We start from the raw sequence: 14,054 nt of genomic DNA, 5'->3' as shown, positions 1-14,054 counted from the left end.
AACCACCACCATCGGCTGAACCGACGTCACCTACTACACTGCGGCGGTCTGCCAGAACGTCACGGGCCACGAAAAGACTGATCGAGTCGATTTAATTTACAACAACTCCATGGACCTTGTTGGGACATTTTGTACTATTGTTAATTGTCTGGGCTAGTGAGAAGCCGAAAAAAAAAAAAAAAAATTCTCCCTTCTCTGGCTGCTACTCATACCACCAGTTCTCCCCCCTCCCCCCGGCTCTCGTTGATACCCCCCCCCCCCCCCCCCCCCGCCCCCGGCTTCTTTCTCCGCAAGGGGTGAATGTGGTGGTATGATTCGCATAGCTGCCTGCCATTGGTGCAGAACACCGGCTTACCATTGGCCCTGGTCGGTCATGTGCCTCTCGACCGATTGGTTGAGACCAGTTATGTGACGGCTCTCCGATTGGTCAAGAGGCTGAGTTAACCACGCCTCCAGATCGAGGTATAAATAGCCAGAACGCCCGGCGGTCGTCCATTGACTGTAGTCGACCGCAGGGCTAACTTCTAGCTTATTAAAGCCTAACTTTTGTACAGCAACTTGTTTCGCGTTCGATTGATGGTTCATTAAGGAGGCCATTGGATGACAGGCGGCTCTTGTCAATTGTATGGAAATGAGGCTTAAGCGGTGATAATTGGTTTCTCGCCATGCTACGGCGAAATTCCGAACTCGGCTACGGGAACAGGCCAGTCATATCGCAAACTAGCACAGTGGTTAGCACTGTTGCTTCACAGCTCCAGGGTCCCAGGTTCGATTCCCGGCTTAGGTCACTGGCTGTGTGGAGTCTGCACGTTCTCCATGTGTCTGCGTGGGTTTCCTCCGGAGGGCCTAGTGATGGATAATGGGACGTCGTTCACAAACGAGGAAATTGCCGTAAGTATGCAGCGAAACACCACTCAGGATATTTGAACTGCTCCATATTATTCTTCATACAATGGACTAGCTAAAAGGGCGCTCCAGACCTTCAAAAGGGGCTTGAAAAAGCAATTAGTTATCATATGATGTCGCAGTGATGACAGGAATTGTCCCTCTGGAGCTCTAATGGGTCAAAGGCTTAGGACTCGGCTGAGTCTGACCTTTCCTAATTTCAGCAACAAAATAGAGAGGCAACAGGACATGCAAAAGAGGTACCATGGCCTTAGGGCGCCGGAGCGGACGTTTCACGCCAGGACAGACATTTCACACCGGGGATGTCATCTATGCTCGCAATTTTGGTGATGGAGCATGGTGCCTCCCGTGTGTGTTACTGGAACGTATGGGCCCAGTTTCATATAAAGTCCGGGTTCAGCGAAGGATCCGAAGAAAACACTTGAACTGCTTGATGAAGTGTGAACCCATCCTCATGACACCCGTCCAGCAGTGATAACTCCTTCGCCCCCACCAGAAACCACCTCTCGCTTTGGGGGCCCAGCTGTCTGGGTAGCCACGCTCGGTTCAACAAGACGAACAAGACGAGTATGATTCTGGATCTGAGATGGAAGCAGAGGAGTCTGTGTAGGCGGACGATGGTATGTCTGGAACCAAGGTCCCGACAATAACTCTTTGGTAGTCAGCCAGGAAAAGGTGATTGGCTAAAAGATGCAGTACACCGGACCCAGGGCGGCCAGAGGCAAAAATGCAGCCGGAGGCGAAGCGGCGCATAAATCTACCATTGCCGGCTGAAGGGCAACTTTTGGACTTTTGCGGCGGGGTGTCATAACGGCCACAAGGACACGGGAAACCATCATTGATCTCCCAGTGGGTGTCGTGGAGTACAAGCTTCCCAGGTAGGGGGCAGAGGCCAACTATCTGGGGCTTGTTATGAGCTAACATAAAAGCAGGCTCAAATGGGGCCTGGTGTGGTTAGTTCTCCCAGCCAGGATTATACTCGGAGAGGTATACTGCTTTATGCAGGATTCAGTAAATTATATAGATAAATCTATGTTCTTTCACCGCCAGCCTACTCTAGGTCAACAAATTATTCTTTGAAAAAACGTGGACATCACTGGCTAGACCAACATTTGTTGCCCATTCATAATTGCTCTCAAACTTGTTAGGCCATTTCAGAGGGCAGTTCAGAATCAATCATATTGCTGTGGGTCTGAAGTTGCATATAGGCCAGACCAGGGGAGGTTGGCAGATTTCCTTATCCAAAGGACATTAGTGAACAAGATGGGTTTTTAATAACAGCCAATGATTGTTTCTTGGTCGCCGTTATGGAAACTAACTTTCAATTCCAGATTTGATTAATTTAATTTAAATTCCACCAGCTCTTGTAATGGGATTTGAACCCATATGCCCAGCGCATAACCTGGGCCTCTGAGTTACTAGTCCAGGTATATTACGTAGCATGATGCCAACGCCACCCCTCCACTTTCCATATACTAAAAGCCATTCAAAAATCTGCTTTTCACATCCTAAATGACACCAAATTTTGTTCAGCCTCTATGCTTGCTGATTTATACCAACTCCCAGTTAATCAATACTTTCATTTTAGAATTCTCTTCCTTGTTTTCAAATCATTCCATGGCCCGCCCATCCCAATCCTCCAATCTTATAGCCCCATTAAATCTCTGTGCTTCACGAACTCTGGTCTCTTGAGCATTTCCAATTTTAATAGCTCCGTGCCTTCTGCTTACAAGGCTACGGTAAAAATCGATACAGCCACTTGCTCTTCAGATGGTATTTTGTGAATTTGATCATTTAGCCCCTTCATCCTCTAACTCAGTGTAAGGGGCTCACTATTTTCTCTGCTAGTTATTTCCTCTATATATTACCTTATTTGCATCCAGTGTTTAGATGAAATATTACAAATGAGTATCATAGTCAAATGAAATTTTAAAAATAGGTTAAAGAGTCTAATTTTTCTCCAATATCATGTTGTAAAATACTTTTAGCAAGAAATCGATAATAACTGCATTAAAAGTACATACCTATAAAGGGAAATGATGTTGGAAACATCAGATACATGCCATTGCTATACATTGTAAAAGTTATTGCAAAGTAGACAGCAAGACTTCCCCAGATAAAAAAATGGTTGATAGCTGTCCAATATGTTGTATCCAATGCAATCTGTTGGCAAGAAGCAAGATTTGTGAAGTCAAAATTAGATATTCATTATTCATCAGTAAATATACATTTTAGTCTTTTGAAGGATGATGTGTAATTTTCAGCAATACTTGGGCCATAACATCCTCAGAGTAGCAATCAGTGACAGATTGCCAGTCTATCGATTTACCTGTGCTTAACTTTTTAAATGCCTGTCTCAGCTGACCATCCTGACAGGCTGGGTGAGACTCAAGCAGGGAAGTGTTTGTTATTTGTTTGTTATCTACAGCACAGAAGGAAGCCATTTGGCCCATCATGTCTGCACCGGCTCCCAAAAGAGCAACCTAGTTAGTCCCATTCCCCAGCCTTATCTCTGTACCCTCTAAATTCATCACTGATTTATATAGGTGTAGCATCACATCCTTGCTATTATACCCTATGCCTTTATTTATAAACCCTAGCATTGTTAACATTTACATTGTGTACCTTGTGTTTCGCTTTTATGTATTTTCTTTTCATGTAATAAATTATCTGTTTGAACTTCATGCAGAAAATTACTTTTCACTGTACCTCGGTACATATGACAATGAACAAAACAAACTAATAAACAAACAACTATTTCAACTTGCTTGGCCACCTTCAGAGAATTATACACCTGAACCCCGAGGTCTCTTTGCTCCTGTACTCCCCTCAAAGTTTGTCCCCAGTTCTGGCAGAGAAGTATAAAAGGAGTGGAGCAAAGGAGGTCATGCCTCCTTTTTTACGGCACTAGCTAATGTAAAGCAGCTGAGTTCAAATGTCTCATTGAAAATAACAGGCCAGAGAGAAAGACGTGTCTTTACAAGTTAAGTAAACGGGTTGTCATAGAGTTATACAATGCAGAAAAGGCTCTTCGGTCTATCAAATCTGCATTGACAATAACTACCCTTAATATTGCACTAATCCCACTTACCAGCACTTATCCCCTACCTTGAATGTGAAGGTGTTTCAAGAGCTCATCCAAGTGCTTTTTAATAGTTGTAAAGTTTCCAGCCTCCACTACCTTCCCAGTCACTGCACTCCAGATTCTCACAACGCTCAAATCCCTTCGGAATCTCTTGCCCCTCATCCGAAAACTATGCCTTTTTATGATTGACCCCCCAACGATGGTTAACAGCTGCTTCCCATTTACCCTGTCCAAACCTCTCATACTCTTATATACCTCAATAATCGCCCCCACTCAACCTTATCTGCTCTAAAGAAAACAATCCAAACTTGTCCAGTCTCTCCTTATAGCTCCGATGCTCCATTCCAGACAACATCCTGGTGAATCTCCTCTGTACCCCGCTTCTTCCTATAGTGATATGGCCAGTTTAGCTCAGTTGGCTGGACAACTGGTTCGTGATGTAGAGTGAGTCCAACAGCGCAGGATAAATTTCCATACGGGCTGGGATTATTCATGAAGGCCCCACCTTCTCAACCTTCCCCCTTGTCTGAGGTGTGGTGATCCTCAGGTTAAGTCACCCCCAGTCAGCTCTCTCCCTCAAAGGAACCAAGCTAACAGGAATATTGAGGCTCTGAGCCTTGTTATAATTAGGGCGCAATCTAACTAAAAACAGAGTCTGTTCGATTGTTCCCGGCGCTTTCTTTTCAGGCCTCAGCAGGGAATACCCTGCCGAGGCTGCATTCAGTTGCAGGTCACCAGTGCAGAAAGAGATCGGGGCACCATTCTCGATGCAATCTCAGACCACCTCCCCCCCGATGCCCAACACAACTATTACGCGGTCCTTGATCCTTCCACACCCCACCACTTATAGGCAGGGCAACCCCGGACCTGATCACAAATATGGGAAAAGTTCCCCCTGGGCACCTTGGCATTGCCAACGTGCCACTTCCAGCCTGGCAGTGCCTGAGCACCCTGGCAGTGCCAGGCTGGCAGAGCCAAGGTGCCCATGTGGCATCAGCAGTGCCAGGGTGCCATCCTGCCCAGTTATCAACTACCCAGGGCCTCTGATCATCTGAGAGACCGCCCACCACCACCCAAGTGCCCTTCTGCCTAGTCCCCGTTTGTGGGGAACAGTGCTGAATGGAATCCATCTGTGTCTCCTCGGTGAGGCCGGTAGATCCCGGGGCTGTCAGAAGAGGATTCTGGGCGAAGTCAACTCAGTCACTTTGACTGTACTGCGGGTAGCCAAAGAACCCTTCCAGTGACAAACAGGAGGAAGATTAACCAGCAGAGGTGGCAGAAGAGGATTCTGGGAGAAGTAAATTCACTCACCTCGACTGTACTGTGGGTAGCTGAGAACTGATGTCAAGGAGACGTTAAGCCTGAAGCACTGCATTAGTGTTTCCCTCCCACCCTCTTCCTCTGACCAACAAAAAAGCACTATGAGGTGGACAAGCAAGGTAAAATTCTTATTCTTATATCTTTCTTAAGTGTACAGGAACAGAAATGGCAGTGATATGCTCCTCCTTCCAAATGTGGGAAATCAGGGAGCTTTCTCACGTCCCTGACAACTATGTCTGCTGAAGTGTGACCAGCTGCACCTCCTCACAGAGTGAGTAGTTCAGTTAGAGCAGCAGCTGGACACGTTGTGGAGCATACAGGGGCAGAAAGTGTTTTAGACACCAGCTTCAGAGAGGTTGTCACACCACAGGTTCAGACCACCAGAAGAGGCAGGCAGGTAAGGCAGGAGCCTCCTGTGACTATTCTTCTCTCAAACAGGTGTACTTTTTGGATACTGTTGGGGAGGAGGGGGTGCAGCCTCTCAGATTGAGATACCAGCAGCAGCCAGGCTTGTGGCACCACAACTGGTTCTGCTGTAGAGGAGGTTCGGGCTAAATCCAAGCGACTGATAGTAGTCGGAGACTCGATAGTCAGGGGCACAGACAAGCGTTTCTATGGCCGCAAACAGGACTCTAGTAGGAGGGTGTGTTGCCTTCCTGGTGCCAGGGTCTTGGATGTTTCTCAAAGGCAGGGCATCATGAAACAGGAGGGTAAAGAGACAGATGTCATTGTCCACATTGGTACTAATAGGCAGGAAGAGGGAAGAGGTCCTGCAAAGATAGTTCAGGGAGTTAAGTCAGGAGCTTAAAAGCAGGACCTATAGGGTAGTAATCTCAGGATCACTCCCTGTGCCACATGCTGATAAGGCTTGTAAGGGAGATAATACACTTGAACACCTGGCTACAGAGCTAATGTAGGAAGGAGGGCTTCAGATATATGGCTCACTGGGATGTCTTCTTGGGAAGGTGGAACCTGCACAAGGAAGGGTTGCAACCGAACTGGAGCGGCATCAATATCCGGGGTGGGAGATTTGCTAGTGCTGTTCGGTAGGGTTTAAACTTGTGTGGCAGGGGGTTGGGAACCGGAACAGCAGGCCAGTAAGCGTACAGATGTGCGAAAAAAGTGAGACTGTGATAAACATAGTGTAGAGTAAGAGCAGGCAGAGAGAAGGCACACGGCTGAGCAGGACTATAGGTCGGGATGCATTTGATTCAATGCAAGAAGTATAACAGGTAAGACAGATGAACTGAGAGCCTGGATTACTGCATGCAACTATGATGTGATTGCAATATGGAGATACGGTTAAAGGAGGGACAGGACTGGCAGCTTAACATTCTGGGATGTCGTTGTTTTAGATGGGACAGAAGGTGAAACAAAAGAGGTGGGGGAGTTGTATTACTGATTAGGGAACAGATCACAGCTGTGTTGTGGGAGGACACATTGGAGGGATCTTGTAATGAGGCATTATAGGTGGAGCTCAGGAATAAAAAGGGTGAAACCACAATATTGCGAGTGTACTATAGACCCCCCAACAACCTGCAGGAAATAGAGAAGCAGTTTGTAGTCAGATACTGAAAAGGTGTGAAAAAAGCAGGGTAGTTGTGATGGGTAACTTTAAGTTCTCCCGTGAAGACACATGAAGACACTCGAAATCTCTTTCCAACAGCACCGTCTTACTCTCTCTCAAAGCTGTCCCTGTCCCCAGTTTCATTTCATCCTTCGCATCATTCGACGTCTCAACAAGAATCTTTTCCTGTTTCTTACAGATGGTAAGGAACGCAAGCTTCAACAGCTCATCAACACCGCAGCCCATCCCAGACCCTCCATCAGTCCCAATCCCTCGTACTCCATTTCTCCCAGTATCAACACCACTGCCCATCCCAGGCCCTCCACCAGTCCTAATCCCTCGTACCCTATTTCTCTCAGTATCAACACTGCTGCCCATCCCAGGCCCTCCACCAGTCCCAATCCTTCGTACCCCATTTCTCCCAATCCCAGCCCTTGCCGCGTGTTCACCACACCCTCTGACCTTCCCCTCTCTGAGGCTGAGCGTGCTGTTCTCAGCAAAGGACTCAGTTTTGTATACTTGCGTCCCGACCTCAATGAATTCCGGGCTCGACATGATGTTGAACTCTTCTTTTGTCGCCTTCGTCTCCGTGCCCACTTCTTTGGGCAAGAATCCTCCCCCCGTTCCACTGATCCTTTCATGTGCCTCCAACATTCTGCCTCCAAGTGGACCCCCCCGCCGGAACAATTACCTGCCCTTGATCTTTTCATTGAGAACTGTCGACGGGACATTGGCCGTCGTAATTTTTCTGCCCCCCTCGCCCATTCCAACCTCTCTCCTTCTGAACTTTTTTCAGCTGAACCTTCTTCACTCTGTCAAGTCTAACCCCGACTTTGTAATCAAACCTGCCGACAAAGGGGGTGCTGTTGTCGTCTGGCGCACTGATTTTAGTTATAAAAGTAATTTGCTTTTATTATGTTCTCCCGTATTGACTGGGAATCCCTTACATGGGTTCGGTTGGGGAGCAATTTGTTAGATGTCTCCAGGAGGGCTTTTTGGTACAGTATACTGACAATCTAACCAGGGAGGGGGGCCATACTGGACTTGATATTGGGGAATGAGTCAGGCCAGGTGATTGATGGTTCAATGGGGGAGCATTTTGGGTTTAGCAACTATAATTCCATCAGATTTAGGGTAGTCATGGATAATAATAATAATCTTTATTCATGTCACAAGTAGGCTCATATTAACACTGCAATTAAGTTACTGCTAAAAACCCCAAGTCGCCACATTACGGCACCTGTTCGGGTACATTGAGGATGAATTCAGAATGTCCAATTCACCTAACAGGCACGTCTTTCGGAATTTGAGGGAGGAAACTGGAGCATCCGGAGGAATCCACGCAGACACTGGGACAATGTGCAGACTTCGCACAGACAGTGACCCAAGCCGGTAATCAAACACGGGTTTTGGCGTTTTGAAGCAACAGTTGTAACCAGTGTGCTATCGTGCCGCCCCATAAGGACAAGAGTGGCCCGCGGGTGAGGATGCTTAATTGGGTGAGGGCCAATTACATCAAAATTGGACAGGAACTGGGGAATGTGGATTGGGAGCGTCTATTTGTGGGCAAATCCACATCTGACATGTGGGAGGCTTTTAAAGACCAGTTGAATGAAGTGCAGGACAGGACAGGAATTCGGGAACCAATGATGACAAGAAAATTTATAAACTTAGTCAAAAGGAAACATACGATTGGTCGAGGCATCTAAAAACTGACAAAGCCCTTGAGGAGCACAGTGAAAGTAGTATGGAACTTAAACGTAGAATTAGGACTAAAAGGGGCTATGAAATGTCTTTAGCAAACATGGTCAAGGAGAATGCTGAGGCTTTTAATGCATATATTAGGAGCAAAGGGGTAGCAAGAGAAAGAGTACGCCCACTCAAGGACAATGGAGGGAAGTTATGCGTGGAACCACAGAAAATGGGTGATATCCTAAATAAACACTTTGTATCGGTATTCACCAGGGAGAAGGACATGACGGATGTTGAGGTCAGGGATAGGCGTGTGAACCTCTTGAGAATGTCAATATATCAAAAGAGGAAGTGTTGAGTATCCTAAATTGCATTAAGGTAGGCAAGTCCTGAGGCCGGATGGGATCTATCCCAGATTACTGCAGAGGAAAGGGGAGAAATAGCTGGGGCCTTAACATAAGAACATAAGAACTAGGAGCAGGAGTAGGCCATCTAGCCCTTCGAGTCTGCTTCGCCATTCAATAAGGTCATGGCTGATCTTTTGTGGACTCAGCTCCACTTTCCCGCCCGAACACCATAACCCTTTCTTCCTTTATTCTTTAAAAAACTATCTATCTCTATCTTGAAAATATTTAATGAAGGAGCCTCAATTGTTCAAGGGAATTCCACATATTCACAACCCTTTAGGCGAAGAAGTTCCTCCTAAACTCAGTCCTAAATCTAGTTCCCCTTATTTTGAGGCTCTGCCCCCTAGTTCTGCTTTCACCCACCAGTAGAAACAACCTCCCCGCATCTATCCTATCTATTCCCTTCTTTATTTTATATGTTTCTATGAGATCTCCACCCCCACCCCCACCCCCGCATCCATCTAAATTCCAACGAGTACAGTCCCAGTCTACTCAACCTCTCCTCGTAATCCAACCTTCTCAACTCTGGGATTAACCTTGTGACTCTCCTCTGCACACCCTCCAATGCTAGTACGTCCTTTTTCAGGTAAGGATACCAAAACTGAACACAATACTCCAGGTGTGGCCTCACTAAAACTTTATACAGTTGTAGCATAACCTCCCTAGTCTTAAACTCCATCCCTCTAGCAATGAAGGACAAAAAAAAAAGTGTGCGCAGTTCTGGTCACCTCACTATAAGAAGGATGTGGAAGCTTGGAAAGTGTGCAAAGGAGATTTACCAGGATACTGCCTGGTTTGCAGGATAGGCCTTATGAGGAAAGGTTGAGGGAGCTAGGGCTTTTCTCTTTGGAGCGGAGGAGGATGAGAGGCGACTTAATAGAGGTTTATAAGATGATGATGGGGATAGATAGAGTGGACGTTCAGGGACTATTTCGTCGGGTGGTTGTAGCTGTTACAAGGGGGCATAACTATAAGGTTCAGGGTGGGAGATACAGGAGGGATGTCCGAGGTAGGTTCTTTACTCAGAGAATGGCTAGGGTGTGCAATGGACTGCCTGATGTTATAGTGGAGTCGGACACTTTAGGAATTTTCAAGCGGTTATTGGATAGACACATGGAGCACACCAGAATGACAGGGAGTGGGATAGCTTGATCTTGGTTTCGGACAATGCTCGGTACAACACCGAGGGCCGAAGGGCCTGTTCCGTGCTGTACTGTTCTATGTAAAACTCCATTTACCTTCTTAATCACCTGTTGCACCTGCAAACCAACCTTTTGCGACTCATGCACTCGGGCATCCAGGTCCCTCTGCACAGCAGCATGTTTTAATATTTTATCATTTAAGTAATAATCCCTTTTGCTGTTATTCCTACCGAAATGTAGAACTTCACATTTGTCAGCATTATATTCCATCTGCCAGACCCTAGCCCATTCACTTAACTATCCAAGTCCCTCTGCAGACTTCCAGTATTCTCTGCACTTTTTGCTTTACCACTCGTCTTAGTGCCGTCTGCAAACTTGGGCACATTGCACTTGGTACCCAATTCCAAATTAACAGATATTTTCACATCCTCTTTGACCACAAGCGAGGTTCCAGAAGACTTGAGAATAGCCAATGTTGTTTCCTTGTTTAAGAAAGGGGCAGCACAGTAACATAGTGGTTAGCACTATGGTTTCACAGCTCCAGGGTCCCAGGTTCGATTCCCGCTTGGGTCACCGTCTGTGCTGAGTCTGCATGTTCTCCCTATGTCTGCGTGGGTTTCCTCCGCGTGCTTTAGTTTCCTCCCACAGTCCAAAGATGTGCGGGTTAGGTGGATTGGCCATGATAAATTGCCCTTAGGTTAGACGGGGTTGCTGGGTTACAGGGATAGGGTGGAGAGGGGGTTTTGAGTAGGGTGCTCTTTCCAAGAGCCGTTGCAGACTCGATGGACCGAATGGCCTCCTTCTGCACCATAAATGCTATGATTCTATGATAAAAGGGAGCAGGGATAATCCAACAAATTATAGGCCGGTGAGCCTGACGTAAGTGGTGGGGATGCTTTGGAAAAGATAGGGACAGGATATATGCACATTTGGAGGAAAATGGACTTGTTAGTGACAGGCAGCATGGTTTTTTTTTATGGGGAAGGTCATGTCTGACCAACTTGATTGAGTTTTTTGAAGAAAATTGATGAGGGAAGGGCTGTGGATGTAGTTCATATGGACTTTAGTAACGAGTTTGACAAGGTTCCATATGTAGAAGGTTCCAGTGCAGAAGGAGGCCATTTACAAAAACTAAAATCACATGGATTCGGGGTGGGCTGGCTAGATGGATACAGAACTGGCTTGGTTATAGAAGACAGAGAGTAGCGCTTGAAGGGTATTTTTCAGAATGGAGATCTTTAGCTAATGGTTTTATGAAGAGATCAACGCTGGGACCTTTGTTGTTTGTTTGATCTGGTGGAAAATGTGGGTGGTCTGATTCGTATGTTTGCGGATGACATGAAGATTGTACGATTGTCAGAGGGTACAACAGGATATAGATAGATTGGAGCCGTGGGCACAGAAATGGTAGATGGGAGTTTAACCTGGACACATGCGAGGTGATGCATTGTGGAGGATAAAATCTAGGTATGAAGTATATTGTAAATGGCAGAACCCTTTCGAACATTAACATATTGAGGGATCTAGACATGCAGATCCACAGTTCCCTAAAAGTGGCAACACGGGTGGCCAATGTGATTAAGAAAGCATATGGCATGCTTGCCTTCATCAGCCGGGGCTTTGAGTACAGGAGTTGGGAAATCATGTTTCAGAGGAGGTTCAGAGGTGATTTACTAGGATGTTGCCTGGTATGGAGGGAAGGTCTTACGAGGAAAGGCTCAGGGACTTGAGGTTTTTTCGTTAGAGAGGAGAAGGCTGAGAGGTGACTTAATAGAGACATATAAGATAGTCAGAGGGTTAGATAGGGTGGACAGTGAGAGTCTTTTTCCTCGGATGGTGATGACCAACATGAGGGGACATAGCTTTAAATTGAGGGGTGGTAGATATAGGACAGATGTCAGAGGCAGTTTCTTTACTCAGAGAGTAGTAGGGGTGTGGAACGCCCTGCCTGCAACAGTAGTAGACTCGCCAACTTTAAGGGCATTTAAATGGTCACTGGATAGACATATGGATGAAAATGGAATAGTGTGGTTCAGATAGGCTTCAGATGGTTTCACAGGTCGGCGCAACATCGAGGGCCGAAGGGCCCGTACTGCGCTGTAATGTTCTATGTTCTATGTTACAGCTATATAAAACCTTGGTTCGGCCGCGTTTGGAGTATTGTCTGCAGTTCTGGTCACCACATTATCAGAAGGATGTGGAAGCTCTGTAGAGAATGAAAAGAAGGTTCACCAGGATGTTGCCTGGTCTCGAGGGTGTTGGCTATGAGGAGACATAGAATAAACTAGGATTGTTTTCACTGGAAAGACGGAGATTGAGGGGAGGCCTGATAGAGGTCAAAATAGTATGATAGGCATAGACAGGGTGGATAGTCAAAGGCTTTTTCCAAGGGTGGAAATGTCAATTGCAACAGGGGAAAGGTTCAAGGTGAGAGGGCGAAAGTTCAAGGGATATGTGCGGGGTACGTTTTTCACGCAGGGAGTAGTGGGTCCCTGGAATGCGTTGCCAGAGGTTATAGTGGAAGCAAGCACATTAGCAACATTTAAGAGGCATCTGGATGGGTACATGAATAGGGAGGAAATAGAAAGATACGGACCGAGTAAGAGCAGAAGGTTTTTTTAAAATTAAGGCATCATGAGGGTTGGAGGGCCGAAGGGCCTGTTCCTGTGCTGTACTTTAGTTTGTTCTTTGTTCCAGATCTGCCGTTGGCAGAGTTAAGTGAGCTTTCAAGCTTACTTAACTATGCAAGTCTGGGTCCCACCCATTGTGGATCCAGATTGTGGCATCTCACGAGATCTTGTTAGATTTCACGGGGTGCACGACTGTTGGGAATCCTGGAAGAGGCCTCTCGCGGGAGCTACCAGCCGCATCCTGTCCCGACTCCAGCGGGACGTGGCCAGTTAATCACCCCCTCAATCTGCAATCTGCCTCCTTGGTTCAAGTTGGTTGCCTGCCCAACTTCCAGTTTCAGTTCAAGTCAGCTATGGGCAAGTTGAAAGTGTGTTTGGTTTGAGAAACAAATTTTTGAGACATTAATCTCCCACTCAACTCAACCCAATCTTTTTAAAAAAAAATTAAAATCACTCCTATAATCTCAGAAAAGCCAAACATGGCTCGCTCTACAATAAAGTTACCAATGGGCTTGATGCCTTTAAAAATGTATCCAAAATGGCAAATTAGAAATGGATGTCAGTAAAGTACAATAGCCGTGATTACCAGATTCTACAATGTAAAAAATGTTAAGAGGAACGGGAAACACTTGCGGAAAGCAGAATCATTATTTTGGAACTACCTGCAAGTTTGGTTATCTATCCAGCAAAACACATGAAGATCGTAGACCTAGCCAGTCCACAGTAACCAAACCTTGCCATAAAAGAATACAACATAAGTAAAGACTACTTCAGGTAATAAACATGTGTTATCAGAACCCCAAAATATATCATGGAGTTCAACCAACCCCCACCTTTAATGGATTGTTGCTTTTGAAGCACACGGCTTGTTCCCCAGGTGTAGTATTACAATTATGGACACGTGGTTTTTAAAACAAAACAATGTTTATTCCATGAACTCAAATTAACCTTTTAAATAAACATTGGATCTCTTACCACCCCTTACTTCAAAGATAACCCCGAAAATAATACAACACTACCCAATCCTGCAAACTGTTCCTTTACACATCCAAAAGACTTACCAAATCCTTCAAACAGAAGCACATTAGATTTATATTCAACACTGAGACCTTTTTACAATTCCAATTTCACCAAATAGATAATCCTTCATGGCGGAGATCACCAGCAATGCAGCTCACAGACACACCCAAGCTTTCTTCAAACTGAAACTAAAACTCCCAAAAAAACAGAAGTCAGCTCAGCTCCCCCCGTGACATCACTTCAGTAATATGATCAACTTCATTTCTTAAAGATACATTTCTTAAA

At 45.9% G+C, this 14,054-nt stretch overlaps 1 protein-coding gene across 4 annotated transcripts in view; it reads right to left on the bottom strand.

The window, feature by feature from the left end:
• Positions 1–14,054, bottom strand: part of LOC119962771 (phospholipid-transporting ATPase ID-like) — a 348,272-nt gene that overhangs the window by 26,763 nt on the left and 307,455 nt on the right. For all 4 annotated transcript variants that reach the window (XM_038790831.1, XM_038790829.1, XM_038790830.1 and 1 more), the window contains one exon: positions 2,931–3,069. In XM_038790831.1, coding sequence (XP_038646759.1) covers positions 2,931–3,069 — 139 coding nt within the window. The remainder of the gene's footprint in view (positions 1–2,930; positions 3,070–14,054) is intronic.

Source organism: Scyliorhinus canicula, chromosome 3 (assembly GCF_902713615.1).
Source record: "Scyliorhinus canicula chromosome 3, sScyCan1.1, whole genome shotgun sequence".
NCBI lineage: Eukaryota > Metazoa > Chordata > Chondrichthyes > Carcharhiniformes > Scyliorhinidae > Scyliorhinus > Scyliorhinus canicula.
Note: the sequence above shows the minus strand (reverse complement) of the source record. Positions and strands in the feature narration are given on the sequence as shown.